At 50.1% G+C, this 19,217-nt stretch overlaps 1 protein-coding gene across 3 annotated transcripts; it reads left to right on the top strand.

Annotated features, from left to right (window-relative positions):
• Window positions 1-1,719: 1,719 nt before the first annotated feature.
• GBA (glucosylceramidase beta) lies at window positions 1,720-17,014 on the top strand. Of its 3 annotated transcripts, none has more exons than XM_029579457.1 (11): window positions 1,720-1,834; window positions 3,031-3,197; window positions 3,311-3,502; window positions 3,758-3,904; window positions 6,945-7,078; window positions 7,366-7,538; window positions 7,997-8,234; window positions 15,569-15,793; window positions 15,998-16,161; window positions 16,278-16,394; window positions 16,581-17,014. In XM_029579457.1, the coding sequence occupies exons 2-11, from the start codon at window positions 3,131-3,133 to the stop codon at window positions 16,684-16,686; spliced, it is 1,563 nt and encodes a 520-aa protein (XP_029435317.1). In that variant the 5' UTR covers window positions 1,720-1,834; window positions 3,031-3,130; the 3' UTR covers window positions 16,687-17,014. The 3 variants fall into 3 exon arrangements, with proteins under 3 accessions (XP_029435317.1, XP_029435318.1, XP_029435319.1); XM_029579458.1 differs by lacking the exon at window positions 1,720-1,834 and adding an exon at window positions 1,860-2,080; XM_029579459.1 differs by lacking the exons at window positions 1,720-1,834; window positions 3,031-3,197 and having other exon boundaries at window positions 3,448-3,589.
• Window positions 17,015-19,217: the final 2,203 nt, after the last annotated feature.

The raw sequence follows: 19,217 nt of genomic DNA, 5'->3' as shown, positions 1-19,217 counted from the left end.
TAAACATAAAGCATGAATACAGCACAGGCAGCTGAAGAGCAGATCTCCATCAGAGTCCCATGCAGGCTCATACTGATACATGTAAAGCATGAATAAAGCACAGACAGCTGAAGGACAGATCTCCATCAGAGCCCCATGCAGGCGTCACACTGATACATGTAAAGCATGAATTCAGCACAGGCAGCTGAAGGACAGATCTCCATCAGAGTCCCATGCAGACTCATACTCATACATGTAAAACATGAATACAGCACAGACAGCTGAAGATCAGATCTCCATCAGAACCCCGAGTAGGCGTCACACTGATACATGTAAAGCATGAATACAGCACAGACAGCTGAAGAGCAGATCTCCATCAGAGCCCCATGCAGGCTCATACTCATACATTTTTTTTTTATTTATTTCAAATTTATATACCGGCATTCGAGACAGCAGTCACATCATGCTGGTTCACATAAAACAGGGGTGCATAGTAAACATAACTATAACAATGGTGCTGAAAAGGCAGTTACATATAACAGGGTGATAAGAACTTGGCTGAGAAGGAAGAGAAAGGACAGGATTAATTCACACAGGTAAACGATAGAAGATATGGTTAATCAAGATATGGTTAATCAAGGTGTAGTTGGAGATTAGTAATTGGTGTAGTTGGAGATTAGTAATTGGTGTAGTTGGAGATTCATGTAAAGCATGAATACAGCACAGACAGCTGAAGATCAGATCTCCATCAGAACCCCGAGCAGGCGTCACACTGATACATGTAAAGCATGAATACAGCACAGACAGCTGAAGAGCAGATCTCCATCAGAGTCCCATGAAGGCTCATACTGATACATGTAAAGCATGAATACAGCACAGACAGCTAAAAAGCAGATCTCCATCAGAGTCCCATGCAGGCTCATACTGAAACATGTAAAGCATGAATACAGCACAGGCAGCTGAAGGACAGATCTCCATCAGAGCCCTGTGGAGATGTCTCATTTGTACACATAAAATAGGAATATGGTTTCAGATCTCCATCAGAACCCCATGCAGATATCACACTTATACACGTAAAGCATGAATACAGCACAGAGAGCTGAAGAGCAGATCTCCATCAGAGCCCTATGCAGGCATCACACTGAAACACGTAAAGTATGAATACAGCACAGACAGCTGAAGATAATCTTTATCAGAGACCCATGCAGGTGTCGCACTGATTCACATAAAGCATGAATACAGCAGACAGCTGGAGAGCAGATGTGCAGAAAGGCAATTGATTTTTTAAATAAGAAGCGTGTTCATAGTAAAGGTGGCACCAATCCTGTTGTTTTTATTGCTAGACATTTGATATTTCGCTTTTTAGCAAGCATGGCCTTAAAATGGAAAACAGCAAATTTAAGAACAGATAATACCTTTCAATTACTCTACAATTAGTTTCAGTTCCAAAGTTGGCATAGCGGTAAGAATGCAATATGTAATTTATGGCCTTCGAGATAAGTAGTCAGGTGGTTAGATTCTGCCGTAAAGGAGATGAAACGTCAGATCAAGAACAGGATATTTTGACCTCAACCTAGGGGTGTGGATGGGAATAGCTGTGGATTATAAAAATGTAGAATTAAACAAAAACATTTCAGCATCCTTCAATCTTTGTAGCTCTGGGCAAGTGCCAGGTAACACCAGGATGAGCCAGTCCTGGACTTCCAGTCAGCCAGGAGGGGAGGAGGCAGAGCTGCAGGATGACCCTCCCCTGACGTCATCTTGGCCTCGCCCTCCACTGCTTCCGGGTGAGAGTCAGCTGATGATCAGAAGTCTGGGTCCTGTGACCACTTCTCCCCGAGGGCTGCCAGTGTTGGTGAGTGTTACAGGAGCAGGAAATGAAGGGGCTGAAAATACCGGAGGAGACTCCAGCAAAATGCAACGAGTACTGGAGCTGAAAATGCAGAGTGCAGGGGCTGAAAATACCTGTGCCGACTCCAGCAAAATATAGAGTGCAAAGGCTGAAAATATCAGGAGAGACTCCAACAAACTATAGAGGAGCCTGAAAATAGCAGAGGAGACTCCAGCAAAATGCAGGGACTGAAAATACCAGGGGAGATTGGTAAATGCAGAGAGTGCAGGGACTGAAAATACCAGGGGAGGCTGGTAAAATGCAGAGTGAGCAGGTGACTTTGGCTCAAAGAGTGGGAGGGAAATCTCGTTGACTTTGTGATTGAAATCTGTAAAATCCCCAGGTGTCATCTCTGACCAGCTTCCGGGCTGGTTTTCTTCTATACACCAAATTCTTTAGGTGGCACCGTGGAGGCCGGAGGTGGTTACACCTTATTGCCCTCTCCGTGCACTGTCAAGCTTTGTGCGTGTGGCACAGATGACTTTATGCGCACACTGGCTTCTGATTGGGCCAGTCGTGACTCGTGCGTGCACGAGGTTACTTGGGATCCTCGTGCACATAGGTGAGAAGGTCTGGGGACAGGGAGGACATCGCTGCAAGCTGCTGGAAGATTTTTAACCTTTGCATGCTAGCAGGGACAACCTTTGCACACTGATTTGAGCCGTTCTAGGTTTTGCTGTCAGCCTCACCCAGATAAGTCAGAAGGCCTTAGCTGAGGGCTTTCTAAATTTGTCCTGGTGACACTATAGCCTGTTGTGGACAACCGCAATGAATGCGTAGGAGATAAATGAGCAGACACTGAAAACCTAGTATATGAACATTCATCTCCTGCACTTTCAGTATGAAGTATCCTTAAAACCCAACTGGCTATGGAGTCCCCAGGATAGGATAGGATGAGAGGGCCCACCTTAGCTGCACCTTTCCAGGTTATAGAAAAGGATAATTCTAATTAAATGTAAAGTAAAACCTGAAAGAGTTTCCCAATGGGAGACTTAACGTACCCAGCTCAACTGTAGAGCAGACTACACCTGCTGGTTTGCTTTAAGCTTCAGCAAAGGAATGAGAGCTTTCACTGTAGCCCTGATCTGATGTAATTCATCCAACTGATAATCCTCCTCCCCACACACTCTCCATTCTCCCACTTACTCCATATCTTCCAGAAAAGACCTCCCCAGCTCTACTCTGCTCAGCTCTGTCCTCCGTGGTGAGTGCTCCAGACCAGACTTCTGTAAAAAGCTGGGGAAAAAGAGGGAATGCACCATGGGGCCATGGCACGCTAGGATCTTAGGCTTGATGGCAGTTATCTGCATAATGTGCTCAGCCATGGGTGAGTAGCAGGTTTTTTTTTTTTCTCTTGTGGTGTCAGGAGTGGGATCCTGATTTAGCTGCTCCGAGAGCATGGTGGTGATTCTTCCCTGTCCGTCTTCTCTTCCTCTCAAGGTGGGCGCCCGTGTGTCCCGTTAAACTTCGGGCACAGCTCTGTGGTTTGTGTATGCAACGCCACTTACTGTGACACCCTGGACCTGCTCATCATTCCCAGCCTGGGCAATTACAGCATGTATGAGAGCAGCCAGGCTGGGAGCCGGTTGGAGAGCAGCGAAGGGACAATCCAGAGGAACCACACATCCTCAGGTATAGATAGCGGCTGTCAGCACATGCTATCAAGTCGGCATGGGCCGCCACGCATGTGCTATTGGGGATAAGCACGTGTTATCAGAGGTAAGCTACATCAGCAGAGGTCTGCTACTGGAGGAGTGTGCATACATATACGTTTCCTGTGCTGAGCATGCACTGCACTGCACTGCATGGGGCTCTGCTTTGGCGATTTCTTTGACTGTACTGATGAGAGTCTCTTGCTGATCCCTAGAACATGTGCCTTCCTTGTAGGGCTCATGCTGAAACTAAACACAGCAAAGAAGTATCAGAGGATGAAGGGGTTCGGCGGGGCAGTGACTGATGCGGCAGCATTGAACATCCTGGCACTGTCCACAGACACCCAACAGCACCTGCTCAAGTCCTACTTCTCAGAGAAGGGTGAGCTGGAGTCTGCTGGTGCCCCTTTGGGTTCTCATCTCACTAAGCAATCATTAGTTGGGCTCTGTCAAGCATAGCACTGAAAATACTGTTGAGCCTGGATTGGAAGTTAGAACCCTAGAAAGAATGGGCAGGGAGGGGCCTTGGAGCATCACCTAGAGACATAGAAAGAATGGGCAGGGAGGGGCCTTGGAGCATCACCTAGAGACATAGAAAGAATGAGCAGGGAGAGGCCTCAGAGCATCACCTAGAGACATAGAAAGAATGGGCAGGGAGAGGCCTCAGAGCATCACCTAGAGACACAGAAAGAATGGGCAGGGAGAGGCCTCAGAGCATCACCTAGAGACATAGAAAGAATTGGCAGGGAGAGGCCTCAGAGCATCACCTAGAGACACAGAAAGAATGGGCAGGGAGAGGCCTCAGAGCATCACCTAGAGACATAGAAAGAATTGGCAGGGAGAGGCCTCAGAGCATCACCTAGAGACATAAAAAGAATTGGCAGGCAGGGGCCTCGGAGCATCACCTAGAGACATAGAAAGAATGGGCTGAAAGGGACTTCGGTAGTTCACTTAGGGACATAGAAAGATGGAGCTGGAAGGGACCTCGGGAGGACACTTAGGGACATAGAAAGATGGGGCTGGAAGGGACCTCGGGAGGACACTTAGGGACATAGAAAGATGGGGCTGGAAGGGACCTCGGGAGGACACTTAGGGACATAGAAAGATGGAGCTGGAAGGGACCTCGGGAGGACACTTAGGGACATAGAAAGATGGAGCTGGAAGGGACCTCGGGAGGACACTTAGGGACATAGAAAGATGGAGCTGGAAGGGACCTCGGGAGGACACTTAGGGACATAGAAAGATGGAGCTGGAAGGGACCTCGGGAGGACACTTAGGGACATAGAAAGATGGAGCTGGAAGGGACCTCGGGAGGACACTTAGGGACATAGAAAGATGGAGCTGGAAGGGACCTCGGGAGGACACTTAGGGACATAGAAAGATGGGGCTGGAAGGGACCTCGGGAGGACACTTAGGGACATAGAAAGATGGAGCTGGAAGGGACCTCGGGAGGACACTTAGGGACATAGAAAGATGGAGCTGGAAGGGACCTCGGGAGGACACTTAGGGACATAGAAAGATGGAGCTGGAAGGGACCTCGGGAGGACACTTAGGGACATAGAAAGATGGGGCTGGAAGGGACCTCGGGAGGACACTTAGGGACATAGAAAGATGGGGCTGGAAGGGACCTCGGGAGGACACTTAGGGACAGAGAAAGATGGGGCTGGAAGGGACCTCGGGAGGACACTTAGGGACATAGAAAGATGGGGCTGGAAGGGACCCTCGGGAGGACACTTAGGGACATAGAAAGATGGAGCTGGAAGGGACCTCGGGAGGACACTTAGGGACATAGAAAGATGGGGCTGGAAGGGACCTCGGGAGGACACTTAGGGACATAGAAAGATGGGGCTGGAAGGGACCTCGGGAGGACACTTAGGGACATAGAAAGATGGGGCTGGAAGGGACCTCGGGAGGACACTTAGGGACATAGAAAGATGGGGCAGGCAGGGACCTCGGGAGGACACTTAGGGACATAGAAAGATGGGGCTGGAAGGGACCTCGGGAGGACACTTAGGGACATAGAAAGATGGGGCTGGAAGGGACCTCGGGAGGACACTTAGGGACATAGAAAGATGGAGCTGGAAGGGACCTCGGGAGGACACTTAGGGACATAGAAAGATGGGGCTGGAAGGGACCTCGGGAGGACACTTAGGGACATAGAAAGATGGAGCTGGAAGGGACCTCGGGAGGACACTTAGGGACATAGAAAGATGGAGCTGGAAGGGACCTCGGGAGGACACTTAGGGACATAGAAAGATGGAGCTGGAAGGGACCTCGGGAGGACACTTAGGGACATAGAAAGATGGAGCTGGAAGGGACCTCGGGAGGACACTTAGGGACATAGAAAGATGGAGCTGGAAGGGACCTCGGGAGGACACTTAGGGACATAGAAAGATGGGGCTGGAAGGGACCTCGGGAGGACACTTAGGGACATAGAAAGATGGAGCTGGAAGGGACCTCGGGAGGACACTTAGGGACATAGAAAGATGGAGCTGGAAGGGACCTCGGGAGGACACTTAGGGACATAGAAAGATGGAGCTGGAAGGGACCTCGGGAGGACACTTAGGGACATAGAAAGATGGGGCTGGAAGGGACCTCGGGAGGACACTTAGGGACATAGAAAGATGGAGCTGGAAGGGACCTCGGGAGGACACTTAGGGACATAGAAAGATGGAGCTGGAAGGGACCTCGGGAGGACACGTAGGGACATAGAAAGATGGGGCTGGAAGGGACCTCGGGAGGACACTTAGGGACATAGAAAGATGGGGCTGGAAGGGACCTCGGGAGGACACTTAGGGACATAGAAAGATGGAGCTGGAAGGGACCTCGGGAGGACACGTAGGGACATAGAAAGATGGAGCTGGAAGGGACCTCGGGAGGACACGTAGGGACATAGAAAGATGGAGCTGGAAGGGACCTCGGGAGGACACGTAGGGACATAGAAAGATGGGGCTGGAAGGGACCTCGGGAGGACACTTAGGGACATAGAAAGATGGAGCTGGAAGGGACCTCGGGAGGACACTTAGGGACATAGATGGAGCTGGAAGGGACCTCGGGAGGACACTTAGGGACATATAAAGATGGGGCTGGAAGGGACCTCGGTAGTTCACTTAGGGACATAGATGGAGCTGGAAGGGACCTCGGGAGGACATTTAGGGACAAAGAAAGATGGAGCTGGAAGTGACCTCGGGAGGACATGTAAAGTCATAGGTAAGGATGAATGGGATCTCAGGAAGTCACAGAACCACAGACACATAAGACTGGAAGGAACCTCTGGAGGTCATGCAATTCATTCCCTGCCTCAAGTTCTAGCCCTTCACCCCTAAAAAGTGATCGCCAGCCCCGTTCCTGGAGTATGTGGACCTGCGCTCCCTCAGTGCCCCTTGAGTCTTATTTCATCGTCGCTTCGTTCTTTCATGCAGGCATCGAGTACAATGTGCTCCGAGTTCCCATGGCCAGCTGCGATTTCTCCACACATGCTTACACATACGATGACACTCCAGGTGACTTTGAGCTGAAGAATTTCAGTCTACAGATGGAGGACACCAGGCTGAAAGTAAGTGCCAGTTGTCATGGGTGAAGAACCAAAATATCGAGGTCCCTGTTTGGGGTGGGGGAGAGTTTCCAACACATAACGTTAGTGTTTTGTATAATAGGACCTGCTAACATCTCCCCTTCATTGTGAGGGTATCTGACGACGACTCCACCTACCAACCATTCCCCTCTTCAATACCATTCGAAGCACCAAGTGTCACAAACCAACTGCGCCATTAGGGACTCTCCTAGGGGAAAGGCCTACGGGCTACTTCATCTCTACTGCTGCCTGCTTGTCTTTCTTTTCAGATCCCCATCATCCAAAGAGCAATGGCAATGACCAAGAAGCCCATATTTCTATTTGCCAGCCCTTGGACCTCACCATCCTGGCTAAAGACTAATGAATCCCCGATCGGCAAAGGCACCTTGAAAGGGGAGCCCGGTGACAAGTACCACAAGGCCTGGGCCAATTACTTTGTCAGGTGAGATGGAGCTGGGAAAGAAGGGGCACCCGCAGAGGTCAGAAATCGCCCTCAGGTGGTTAACCCGATCAACAGCTGATGGAAAGTGCTGGCCAAATCAGCCAGGTTTTTCATGGTCTTTGGCTGCTTCTGGATAAGTGAGCGAAGGAGTGGTTTTCAACTATGCATAAAGTCCAGTGGGGAATGCTGTGGGTTGTGTCTTGCCTAGGAACCTGCCAAGTCTGGTCTTTGCCTTGAAATGAATGACTTGGTTATTCTTGGACATTCAAAAGCCACCTAGAACGTACCCAAGTCAACAACTAAGCCATGTCAGGAGCAGAGCACTGGGGAAAGGCAGGTCTAGATACTCATGGGTTGGGTCTTGGATGTGAATATCTATAACAGCAGCTAGTCCCAGGGGTCAGGAGATGGAGGATCTGGTTGGTGGGATTAATAATTCACAATCATCCTTTCTACAGATTTTTGGATGAATATGCGAGATACAACTTGACGTTCTGGGCCGTGACTGCGCAGAACGAGCCAAGTGCCGGGATGCTAAGCAAGTACCCATTCCAGTGCCTGGGCTTCACGGCTGAGCACCAGAGAGACTTCATCGCCTTAGACCTTGGCCCGGCTCTAGAAAGCAGCCAGCACAGCCACGTGCAACTGCTCATCCTCGACGACCAACGCCTGCTGCTCCCGTACTGGGCCAAAGTCGTGAGTTCAGGAAGCGTCTGTGCCTTTGAAAGGGGATTCGCTTACCTGTTTTGGATGGGGGATGTTGTTTTATACAGGAATCCCCTTGCAGTTATCCAGATGCTAGCACACTGAATTTTTAGCGGCTATGCAAGTCTAGAATGCCGCCTCCTCTCTGGAGCTCTCTTGCCATGAATTTCTTGGATGTAATCTCTCTCTCTCTCTGTCTCCCGTGTGTTGCCATGGCTTCAAGCTGCTCCCATGCCTGCAGGATCGCACACAAAATGCTGTCCGCACACCCCACTTCTCCTCCTCCAACCTATACCCACACACCTCAATGTACTTCTAGGCAGGTGCCCTTTTATCTTGCTTTTCAAAATTGCCCTCAAAGTGATAAAAGGACGACAGGATTACAAAATACAGAATTCTGGGTTCTGGTCCGTACTGCCACGTTTCCAGCAGGGTATAACAGATTTTGCTGCCGTTTCTTCTCTTTTCCCCGGGATTATGCTGGGTGTGTGTGTGGTTTCCCCTGTAGGGAAAGTCTTTGATTTTCTCTCTCAGCTTCTGGGAAATGTGCGCCTGGGATCCCTTTGTATTTTGCACAGCGCGGGAGGACGTGCATTTCTGCTTTTCCTGCTCCAGAGTCTGACTTCTGGGGCTTTTATTCCTCTTCCTAGCTTGCAGGCCTTGCTTTATTAGGCGTGCGCCTGCCCATGTTTTCCGTGGGTGACCTCGTTGTAGTGCCTGTGTCAGGGAGGAGTACTGCTGTTCTGTGCCTGGTGTAATACTTGCATTGCTGCCTGTTCCTAGGTAGAGATTTTACTGTTTTTGAGTCCGGGAGTTAATGCTGTTTTGGCAGAGCGCGTAGATGCTAATGGGTAGGTTTTCGCAAGGTTTAACCAGCTAGCTTTGGCAGTTAGTGCGGTAAGTTAACTGTTCAGGAAAGGGCAGGTCGAGGGCGCTCAGGAGGGGTCAGGACTGTACAAGTGACAGGCCTTTGGTGGAGCTGGTGACATTTTCAGCCAGACTTGAAGCAATTAGCTCTGCCGCTCTGCGGCTTTTTGCAGATTGATTTTTGCAGGGTTCTGTGCTTCATCACATGGTGCCTGTTACATAACATAGTAACATAGTAATGACGGCAGAAAAAGACCGTCTGCCCAGCAAGCTTCCCAAGGTAGTAACTGCCGTTCCATGCAGGTTACCCCCATGTTTCTGTTAAGGGTGGTAACTACCGCTCCGTGCGGGTTACCCCCATGTTTCTCTTAAGGGTGGTAACTGCCGCTCCGTGCGGGTTACCCCCATGTTTCTCTTAAGGGTGGTAACTGCCGCTCCGGGCGGGTTACCCCCATGTTTCTCTTAAGGGTGGTGACTGCCGCTCCGGGCGGGTTACCCCCATGTTTCTCTTGAGGGTGGTGACTGCCGCTCCGGGCGGGTTACCCCCATGTTTCTCTTGAGGGTGGTGACTGCCGCTCCGGGCGGGTTACCCCCATGTTTCTCTTGAGGGTGGTGACTGCCGCTCCGTGCGGGTTACCCCCATGTTTCTCTTGAGGGTGGTGACTGCCGCTCCGTGCGGGTTACCCCCATGTTTCTCTTGAGGGTGGTGACTGCCGCTCCGTGCGGGTTACCCCCATGTTTCTCTTGAGGGTGGTGACTGCCGCTCCGTGCGGGTTACACCCATGTTTCTCTTGAGGGTAGTAACTGCTGCTCCATGCTGGTTTAGCTTTTTTATTTATTCCCATCCTCTAGCCTTTTAGGGATCCCACAGTGTTTATCCCATGTCTCTTTGAAATACTTCACAGTTTTAGTCTTCACCACTTCCTCCGGAAGGGCGTTCCAGGCATCCACCACCCTCTCAGTGAAGAAATATTTCCTGACATTGGTTCTAAGTCTTCTTCCCTGGAGTTTCAAATCATGACCCCCTAGTTCTACTAAATTGTTTCCAATGGAAAAAAGGTTTGTTTAACTACCATGGATCATTAAAACCTTTCACGTATCTGAAGGTCTGTATCAGTGTATGTTAGTGGAGGGAGTTTGCGTGGCTGTTATTGAGAAGCCACTTTGGGTAGGCGCTAATTTCTGAAAGTAAAATGTGCAGCTTGGCGGGAATAGCTAATAGGGCCATCAACATGCATTTGCATGTTGATGGCACTATTATTTTCGGGGGGTTGGACGCGCGTTTTCGACGCGCTATTACCCCTTACTGAATAATCACACATACACACGTTCTCATGTGTATTGGCCTGTGTGTAAGTAAGAAAGAGAGCATGTGTGTGACTGAGAGAGAGGAGAAATTTACAGACACCCACCCCCTCCTATTTCACAGCAATCTCAGGGCACCTGGAAAACGAGCATTTTCAGGTATGGAGAACAAAGCATCTTTTAATCCTTATTTTTAATTATTGGGTCTTTGGGTCTGCTATTCTGAAATATTTTATTGGTGTCTAGAAATTTTTGATATAAGTTTTTAATTATTGGATATTCCATTCATCAGCTGTTTTGAAAAAAAATCTGTTCTTTTTATTAGAATGGCTTTACTGCTATAGATTTTATATTTGTTGCTTTATTTTATGGGGACTGGTGATTTCCATTTTTCCTTTGTTGCACTGCATACAGTCTCTGGCTTGTTGCGGTTTCCAGTTTAGGTTCTGACTGCATGTTTCTGGTCTCTTTATTCTGTTAGGTGAGGGTCTGCACATGTGACTTGAGGTAAAATATTCTGCTGGCATGTAGTTTCTGGATAGGGCTCTATTGCAGCCTGTGGCTTGTTTTCCTAACAGAAGTATTGGAGTTTTAAGGCCCAGTGTAATATTTTCAGTGTTGCCTTTTCTTAGGTAAGGCGGTTACTGTTTGAGTGCTGGACGTTGATGCTGTTCTGGTAAGGGAGGTTTACTATTATATAATTTACGTTCAGAGAGAATACTCTTATTTTTCCTTGTGTCATTCTTAACAATTAAGGAAATATTGTAATGAACAGTGTGTTACGCCTGTGAGAACCATCTGTCAGTTGTGTCCTGACTGAGAAAAGGTTGAGAACCACTGATCTAGAGTATGCTCAACCTCCTCTTTATTTAGCAAGGATTGGAACTTGTGTGGATTTGTTGGCCTTTTCTGGAAAACCATTTGGGTTGCTTTCCAGATTTTAACTTTCTGAACCATCTTACCTACATATAATAAATTACAAGGGCAACGGATAATGGACACAACTGTGGCAGTATCGCATATCGTTAATGTTCTCAAAAAAAAAAAAAAAAAGTCTTACCAGAAACAGGATGTACAAAAGAGTAAAGGGATGACAGTTTACAAACCACACAGCCAATGCAGGTTCAGCAATTTTGTTCTTTATGATAGCTTCTACCATTTTGCCTGGCACAGATGTCAGACTCATTGGTCTGTAGTTTCCTGGCTCACCCCTTGATCCCTTTTTAAAACCTGGCATTACACTGGCAACCCTCCAGTCTTCAGACAATGTTAATGATAGTTTACAAATTCCCAATAGCAGGACTGCAATTTCTCAGCTCTTTCAGCACTCTGGGATGTATACCATCTGGTGCAGGTGATTTGTTACTCTTTAGTTTGTCAATTTGCCCTAGTACATCTTTCAGGTTCACTGAAATTTTTCAGTTCCTCTGAATCATCACCTTTGAATTTCATTTCTGGCATGGGTATATTTCTTACATCTTCCTCAGTGAATGCTGAAGCAAAGAATTCATTTAGTCTCTCTGCTATGGCTTTGTCATCCCTAAGTACTCCTTTTACCCCTTGATCATCTAATGACCCAACTGACTCCCGTCTCAGGCTTTTACCTCAAATGTTCCTGAAAAAGTTTTTATTATGAGTTTTGGCTTTCACGGCAAGCTTGTTTTCAAATTCTCTGTCTTCCTTAATCAATGCTTTGCATCTGATTTTCCAGTATTTATGCTGTTTTCTGGGGGTTTTTTTATATTTGGATCCCTCTTTCATTTCTTGAAAGATGTTCTTTTAGTTAGAATAGCCTCTCTCACCTTTTAACCATGCTGGTAGTTATTTAGCCTTCCTTCCATCTTTTCTAATCCGTGGAATACATCTGTTCTGGGCTTCCAAGTTGGTATTTTTAAATAATGTCCATGTTTGAGCTAAACATTTAACCTTTGCAGTTACTCCTTTCAGATTTTTCCTAACCATTTTCCTCATTTTATCAGTCACTTTTTGAAAGTTAAATGCTGTTGCAGAAGATTTTAGTGCCCTCCCGCATTATGAAGTCAAATTTGATCATGTTGTGATCACTACTGCCAAGTGGCTCCAACACTGTTACCTCTTGCACCAAATCCTGTGTTCCACTAAGGGCTGGGTCTAAAATAGTTTCCCCCTAGTTAGTTCTTGTACCAGCTGCTCCATGACGCAGTCGTGTATTTCATCCAGGAACTTTACCTCTCCAGCATGTGCTGAATGAGACATTCACCCAGTCAATATTGGAATAATTGAAATCACCCATTATTGCTGTGCTGCTGATTTTGTTAGCTTTTCTAATTTCTTTTAGCATTTCATTGTTTGTTAGTTCTTTCTGGCCAGCTGGATGGTAATACACTCCCACTACCATTTTATTCCCTTTTTCACCAGGAATTTCTATCCATAAAGATTCAATGTTGCATTTTGTTTCCTGCAGACTTTTATCCTGTTGACTCAATGCTCTCTTTAACATATAGGGCCACCCCATCCATCAATTTGATCCATCCTATCCTTGGAATATAATTTGTACCCTGGAAGCACAGTGTCCTATTGATTATCTCTGAGATGCCAGTTCTATCTTCCTCTTCATCCAGTGCTATACACTCTAACTCTCCCATTTTATTTTTTAAACTTCTAGAACTTGTGTACAGACATTTCAAAGTATGTTTCTTGTTTGTATTAACAACCTGTGTATCTGTTGACAGGGATAATTTGGACTCTTTCTGCACTTTATTTAAAGACACCTGGTCCACTTTAGCATTTATTGTAACCTCTGTACTGGGATGCCCTATTTTCCCTGTTCAAAGATACTTCTGAGTGACTGTTGGCTTTTTCCCATCATCTAGTTTAAAAGCTGCGCTATCTCCTTTTTAAAGGTTAGTGCCAGCAGTCTGGTTCCATTCTGGTTAAGGTGGAGGCCCATCCCTTCGGAAGAACCTCCCCCTTCCCCAAAAGGTCCCCCAGTTCCTAACAAACCTAAAACCCTCTTCCCTGCATCATTGTCTCATCCACGATTGAGACTCTGGAGCTCTGCCTGCCTCTGGGATTCTCTTGTAGACCTTCATGGTGGGGGATAAAATGATCTGCATGCAGCAGGCATTTGATTTCTGGGGCTCAGGGTCTCTCCAGTAATGTGGGGAGGATCATCTATGTAGATATTGAAGAGGGGCTCAGGCTGCATCCCCGACTCACTCTTCCTTCTTGCCTGAAGCTGCCTTGGCTGCAAGTTGTTTATTTTTACCTTATGGTTGATGGATCAATACATGGATTTCATATCAAAGACTTTGCCACTCCAGCGCCATGAGAATCACCCACCCCCCCCCCCCCCCCCCCCAGATGTTGCTCTATCTGACATTCACAGCCTATGAGAGGCCACCAGGAAATACATACAGTACAAGTCCTGACGGCCAAGATTGAACCAGAGCAATCGATCCCTTTGGCGCTGATCTCCCCTCCTGCAGCTGAAAAACCTGTCCGCCTTGGCATTTCCTCGAGACCCCATGAGGGCCCACACAGCCCATCCAGGACAGGGTGCAACCTTTCATTGTCTGAATCCTCCTACGTGACCTTGATCCCCAGCCCCTCCAGCACACGGGGAATGAAAGGACGCAGTTCTTCCTTACAGAATAATCTCACATTCCTAGGGTCGTCCCCTTTCACGACAGGAACCTCCTCCATATCAGGCACACTCCCACTGGTGCGCCCACATGATCAAGGCCCGGATCACCTCGCGGACTCTCCTGTAGACCTTCACCTTCTGAAGGTCTTCACCCTAATCCCAGGAACCAAAGAAGTCCCCCTGACCTTGCCTGCATAGCTACTCTAGGCCTCTTAGCAGAGAGCTGGGACTCCTGGGTGGACAAACGCTTACTCGCTGATTTCCTCTTTGCCAGATAGGCCTTATGGAATAGCAGGACACAATCTGTGGAAAAGTCCTCAGAACCACTGGATCCCCTTATCCAGAGCGTCCTCATCTGGCTCCCCTGCCCCTTCCCAGTCCTCCACCGAGCGTTGATCCACTGGAGAATGCAGGGGAGGGAAGTCCCTAAACTGTCTGTCTCCTGCCACATGGCCGCCCCTCCTGACCTCACCGGGGCCTCCTGACCGAGTCCTGAACAGCATGCGCAGCGATTGCTTCCTGTCAGCTCTTCGGAGGTTCATTCCCCAGCCGGGGCACGGCGAGGCCCCTCTGAGGCGCGATCGCCTCAATCCGCAGGCCCAACACACTTTCCTGGGCTCAGCAGGAGGCGCCATGCTTGTCGCGGTCGGTGTTGAAAATAACCTCCCGAGCGCCACAATCGCTGAGTTACTCTTGCTGGCACTGTCCCGGACCTCTGGTGCTGCCGAGCCGTGTCCGTGCCTTCTCACTCGCACCCTTCTGGTCTTGCCGTTCAAATATCGATGCCCAATCAGCCCTGGTCCTCTAACTCTGCTTCCTTTTTTTTTTAATTATTAAAGAAACGGCAACCAAAGAAGCCAATTTAAAAGAAAGATATACTTCCCTGCTTCTGGCTGTCGACTGAGGGTGAGAAGGCCTCAGAGGGAGTGAGGGAACCAGGACCCCTGTTCACCCTCCCTCTGGAAAACGAGGGTCGAGTCAGATCAGGGATCTCCATCCCCCCACTTGCCCTGTTCTACCCGAGGGATGGTCCATGAAGGCACCTAACACCTCAGGGAGCACTCCAAGCTCTTTCCTTCTCACTTTGTTCCTTTTTTGATTTTTAAACTCCAGACTGCAGCTTTGCACCTCTACCATCTGCTGGAGACAGAGAAATACTGAGGGACCGCAGGTGGCACTCTCGGACGTGTAGCAGTGCCTGAAAAGGTTTTGTTCTCTGCCTCCATCTGCTGACAGGGATGCAAAACCCACGTGTTATGAACAGGTACAAAGACTTCTCCCCCAGTTCCAGTTTGCAGTAGTGTACGGTTGAGGCCACAGTGCCAGTAAGAATCAGAAGCTTTTACAGAAGCAATGAAACATACAGATACTCTCCCTGCGGGGGTATTTCTTATGTGCAGGTTAAGGTAAAGATGTGGGTAGTGGTTCGGTGCTTGGGGAGCAGCCCAATCTGACGTCTCTGCAGACAGTACAGGACCGCAGCTTGCTAAGCTTTACTGCTGACGCAGAACCCTCTGGCTCTCCTCAGGTGCTGAGCGACCTGCGCGCTGCCCGCCACATCCACGGCATCGGCGTGCACTGGTATTTCGACTCCTTTGCCCCCTCTGACGTGACCCTGGGGACCACTCACCGCCTTTACCCGGATTACTACCTCTTTGCCACAGAAGCCTGCACGGGTGTCGCGCCCTGGGAGAAAGGCGTCCGCCTGGGCTGCTGGGACAGGGGCACCCGGTACAGTCACAGTATCATTCAGGTAAACTGCCCCTGACACGTTAGCGCCGATGGATTGTGTTTCCATCCTAATTAATTTCATCCTCTCTCTCTCTCTCTCTGCACACACAGTTGCATGTGGAAATATACGTGTGAACTTTTACAGTTACATATTACAGTGCGTGTAGTGCTGGACAAGATGATACCCCTGCCTCCTCCCCCCCATCCCCACCTTTTCTGGCTGCAGGATCTGAACCAGTACGTCACGGGCTGGACCGACTGGAATCTAGCCCTGAATATGAAGGGAGGGCCCAACTGGGTGGAGAACTTCGTGGACAGTCCCATCATCGTGGATCCGGGCCAGGACCGGTTCTACAAGCAGCCCATGTTTTACCACATGGGACACTTCAGGTGAGGAAGGGGCTGCTTCCTGCCAGTGGACTGCATGTGCCCGCTTTACTCTCTGGGGAGCTGCTCCTCCACTACTAATCCTTCCTTCCCCCCCCTTTTCCTCTGTGTCTGAGCAGCAAGTTTATCGTGGAGGGCTCTCAGCGTGTTGGACTGGAGGCCAGCGAGGAGACCAGACTGGAGTCTGTAGCCTTCCTGCGTCCAGACGGGGTGGCAGCCTTGGTGATCTTGAACAGGTGAGCGGCTTGGGGGCCTGTGTCTGCTTTGGGTGACGTAAAGCTGCTTGGGGAGAGTGTGGGGGTTTTTGCAGGGCTCAGTTCACCTCTCCTTCCAGTGAAGAGATTTTATGTTCTCGGCTCTCCCTTTGTTCCCTTTTGCCTTTCAATTTCCCTACCATCCTCTCTTGTTCCTCCTTGCACCAGGACACCAGACAACGTGACCTTTGTGATCTCTGACCCTGAGGTCGGGCAGATGCAGACCACGTCTCCTGCAAACTCCATCCAGACTTATCTGTGGAAGCGCCCGTGACGGTGGTAGCTAGGCAGTGGAGAAGGGGAAACGCCGGGGCCCAGCCTCCTCCTGGGTCTGTGAAGAGGGAGACATGTGAACCGCCGGGGAGGGTGGAAGGAGGAGAGCCAGGGCTGCTGGGCTGAGGCCGTGTCGCACCTCGCTAGGACCACAATGAAACCGCAGCAGGGGGGGGGAGATCTCATTGTAATGCGCATTGCTCTCTGAAGACCACACTTATTTCAGTATCTCCGAGATCATCCAAGCAGGAGCAACAGAATTTGCCTTCAGTGCTTGTTTTGTCTACATTTCAGATGCTGCTGTAAGAGATTAAAGTTGCCTAAACCTGCTCCTCTCTTTCTGGTGTGTTATTCTGTCCTGTCTTCAGGAATTAACCTCTGTGCTTTCACCCCCTCTCTCTCTCTCCTCCTTCCTACTGTGCTGGGGAGAGGGGAAGGGTGCAAAACCTGGCAGTAGCGATCCACACCCTGTCAGTCCGCACACAGGGAGCCTTCCCCTTCAGGGAAGATGGGGGGGGCTCAGATTTGGAGGTGCGAGGCTGCAGTCTCAGAAGCAGGAGCAGTTTTTTAAGTAATGCATCACCCAAGAGGTCGCAGGGTCCGTGTCCACAGCCGGCACGGGACCTGTCAGAGGTTTCTGGCTTTCGTGCACCAGGGGGAGCCCTGACACAGGAATGATTCTGGCAGGTCAGTGCCACATTGCAGAGGATAACAGAAAGGCCTGCGCACATGGCTCCAGGCCTGCCCTGTCGCCACTGGGCGGTCCAGCCTGCAGCAGCGACCTATGCTGGGGCAAGAATGACGGCTGCTTGGAGCCCGACACTGGATCTGCTTGTGCCGGCTCGGCTTCCTACGGGTCGTGTGCTGCAGGGCCAGAGAAAGTATTCCTTGCATCCGGGGAGTCAGGCTGCTGCATTTACTCGCCTGGCTGCAAGTCCCTGCTTCCCTTCTCCTTCCCATTCCTCTCAGTGGCTCTGACTCGTTCTTGGCTTGGAGACGGTCAAGGGCTAGAGTTTGTGGACTCAGGTGCCATCTGTTCTAGAAAAGTTCTTGTCTTTTTTGGGTTTGGTTTTTTTTTTCCCCCATGGTTCCTGGTATGTGTTGGTTGTGGGTTACAAAAGGAAAAGCCAGAGCAGCTGTCACCCTTGGGTTGAGACGTCCTGATCCGCTACTGCAGTCTATTAAAACGCTGCCCCTCTGCCAGGGTCTGGGGTGGCACGTAGGGGGCAAGAGAAGGTCCTGGGTCATAGAGGGGACTGAATCCGCTTGTGGATGCGAGAGGTGGGGGGGGGGGAGGGAGAGAAGGCAATATTTGGAAATGGGAAGATATGGCAGGCGGGGGGAAAGCTAAGGGAAACCGTGAAGCGAATTGTTAGCAGAGACAGAAAACCTCCTTCGGTTCAGCCTGTAAGTCATTCCAACCTTGGCACGGTCCCAGCAGCCAGTGTTTCCCTGAAGTCGAGTGCATTTTTCCGGCATGATGCAACCTCAATTTTATGGGGAAAAAGTGAGTGCGGCAGCTTGGGCTGAGCCTCGCCCCGGTGCCCGTGAGTGACTCAGCAGGGGCGGGAGGTTGCCAAGTCCTTACGCTGATTTAGCAGTCACAAGACCGCGAGCCGTTCGTTGATGCATGGGGGGGGCGCTGGGAGGGACTGGTAACATCTGCTAAAGAACCCCCGTCTCACCCCTCAAGGAACGCCAGGGGACGGGGCTGGGATGCGGGGGGGGGGGGGGGAGAAGAGCTGCCTTGGTCGCAGCCCCACCGATCCCAGCCTTTTCCCCAGAGCATCGTGTCTCTCTCTCTCGATCTGGCAGCAGTCCAAAGTCTGACCTCAGGCAGCCTGAATGTGCTTCTGTCCTGGAAACGCACCCAGAGAGCCCCTTTCCCCGGCGTAACTGGGCATTACCGCAACTGCAGCTCGTGATTAATCTTCCGGCTGCTGGAATGTGTCTGCCGCAGAGTCCCCAGCATGAAATCTCTCGCACAGCTGAGGATGCTGAACGCCAGCTCCTCCCTACCGAAGCAGCAAAGCCAAGTGTAAGTCCGCGCGGGGGCTCCCCAGCTGTTAGGAGGCTCAGCGTTGACAGCCGCTTGCACAACCGGGGCCGTGACATGGTCCAGGCGTGTCTCGGCGCCGACGTACAGCTCGCACAACACAGGCGAGCTCTCGGCCCTGGGACGGAACGAGGCTGCACGTGCTCCGCGTTCCCCCGACACGGTTCATGGTGTTGGGACCGCAGAAGCCAGTCCTGCTCCGTCGTCACATCCTGGGGTCTTTCTCACATTAAACGCCTGAAGCAGGACTGGCTCACTTGTTCCTCCTAGAAAGAAGCCAGCCGAGTACCCTGCAGGTACTGCATCTCCATCAGGGCAACTTTTCAAAGCCGGTTACGTGGGGGGAAAGTGCCCTCACTCTGGCCAAAGGGACAGGTGGTTTGCCATCAGCTATGCGCGCACCGCAAAACACAAGCCGTACCCGCGTCATCTTCCTTCACAAGTCCACCTGCCCAGAAGGAGCAGCACAGAAGCAG

This window comes from Rhinatrema bivittatum, chromosome 16, assembly GCF_901001135.1.
Source record: "Rhinatrema bivittatum chromosome 16, aRhiBiv1.1, whole genome shotgun sequence".
Lineage (NCBI taxonomy): Eukaryota > Metazoa > Chordata > Amphibia > Gymnophiona > Rhinatrematidae > Rhinatrema > Rhinatrema bivittatum.
The sequence above is the reverse complement of the archived record's forward strand: the minus strand, read 5'-3'. Positions and strand labels throughout refer to the sequence as shown.

Excerpts from the sequence above, each read along its gene's own strand:
- GBA (XM_029579457.1), top strand. The coding sequence starts at position 3,131 with ATGGGGCCATGGCACGCTAGGATCTTAGGCTTGATGGCAGTTATCTGC. Across the intron at positions 3,198-3,310 it reads CATAATGTGCTCAGCCATGG|GTGGGCGCCCGTGTGTCCCG; the intron begins GTGAGTAGCAGG and ends CTTCCTCTCAAG. Across the intron at positions 16,162-16,277 it reads TACCACATGGGACACTTCAG|CAAGTTTATCGTGGAGGGCT; the intron begins GTGAGGAAGGGG and ends GTGTCTGAGCAG.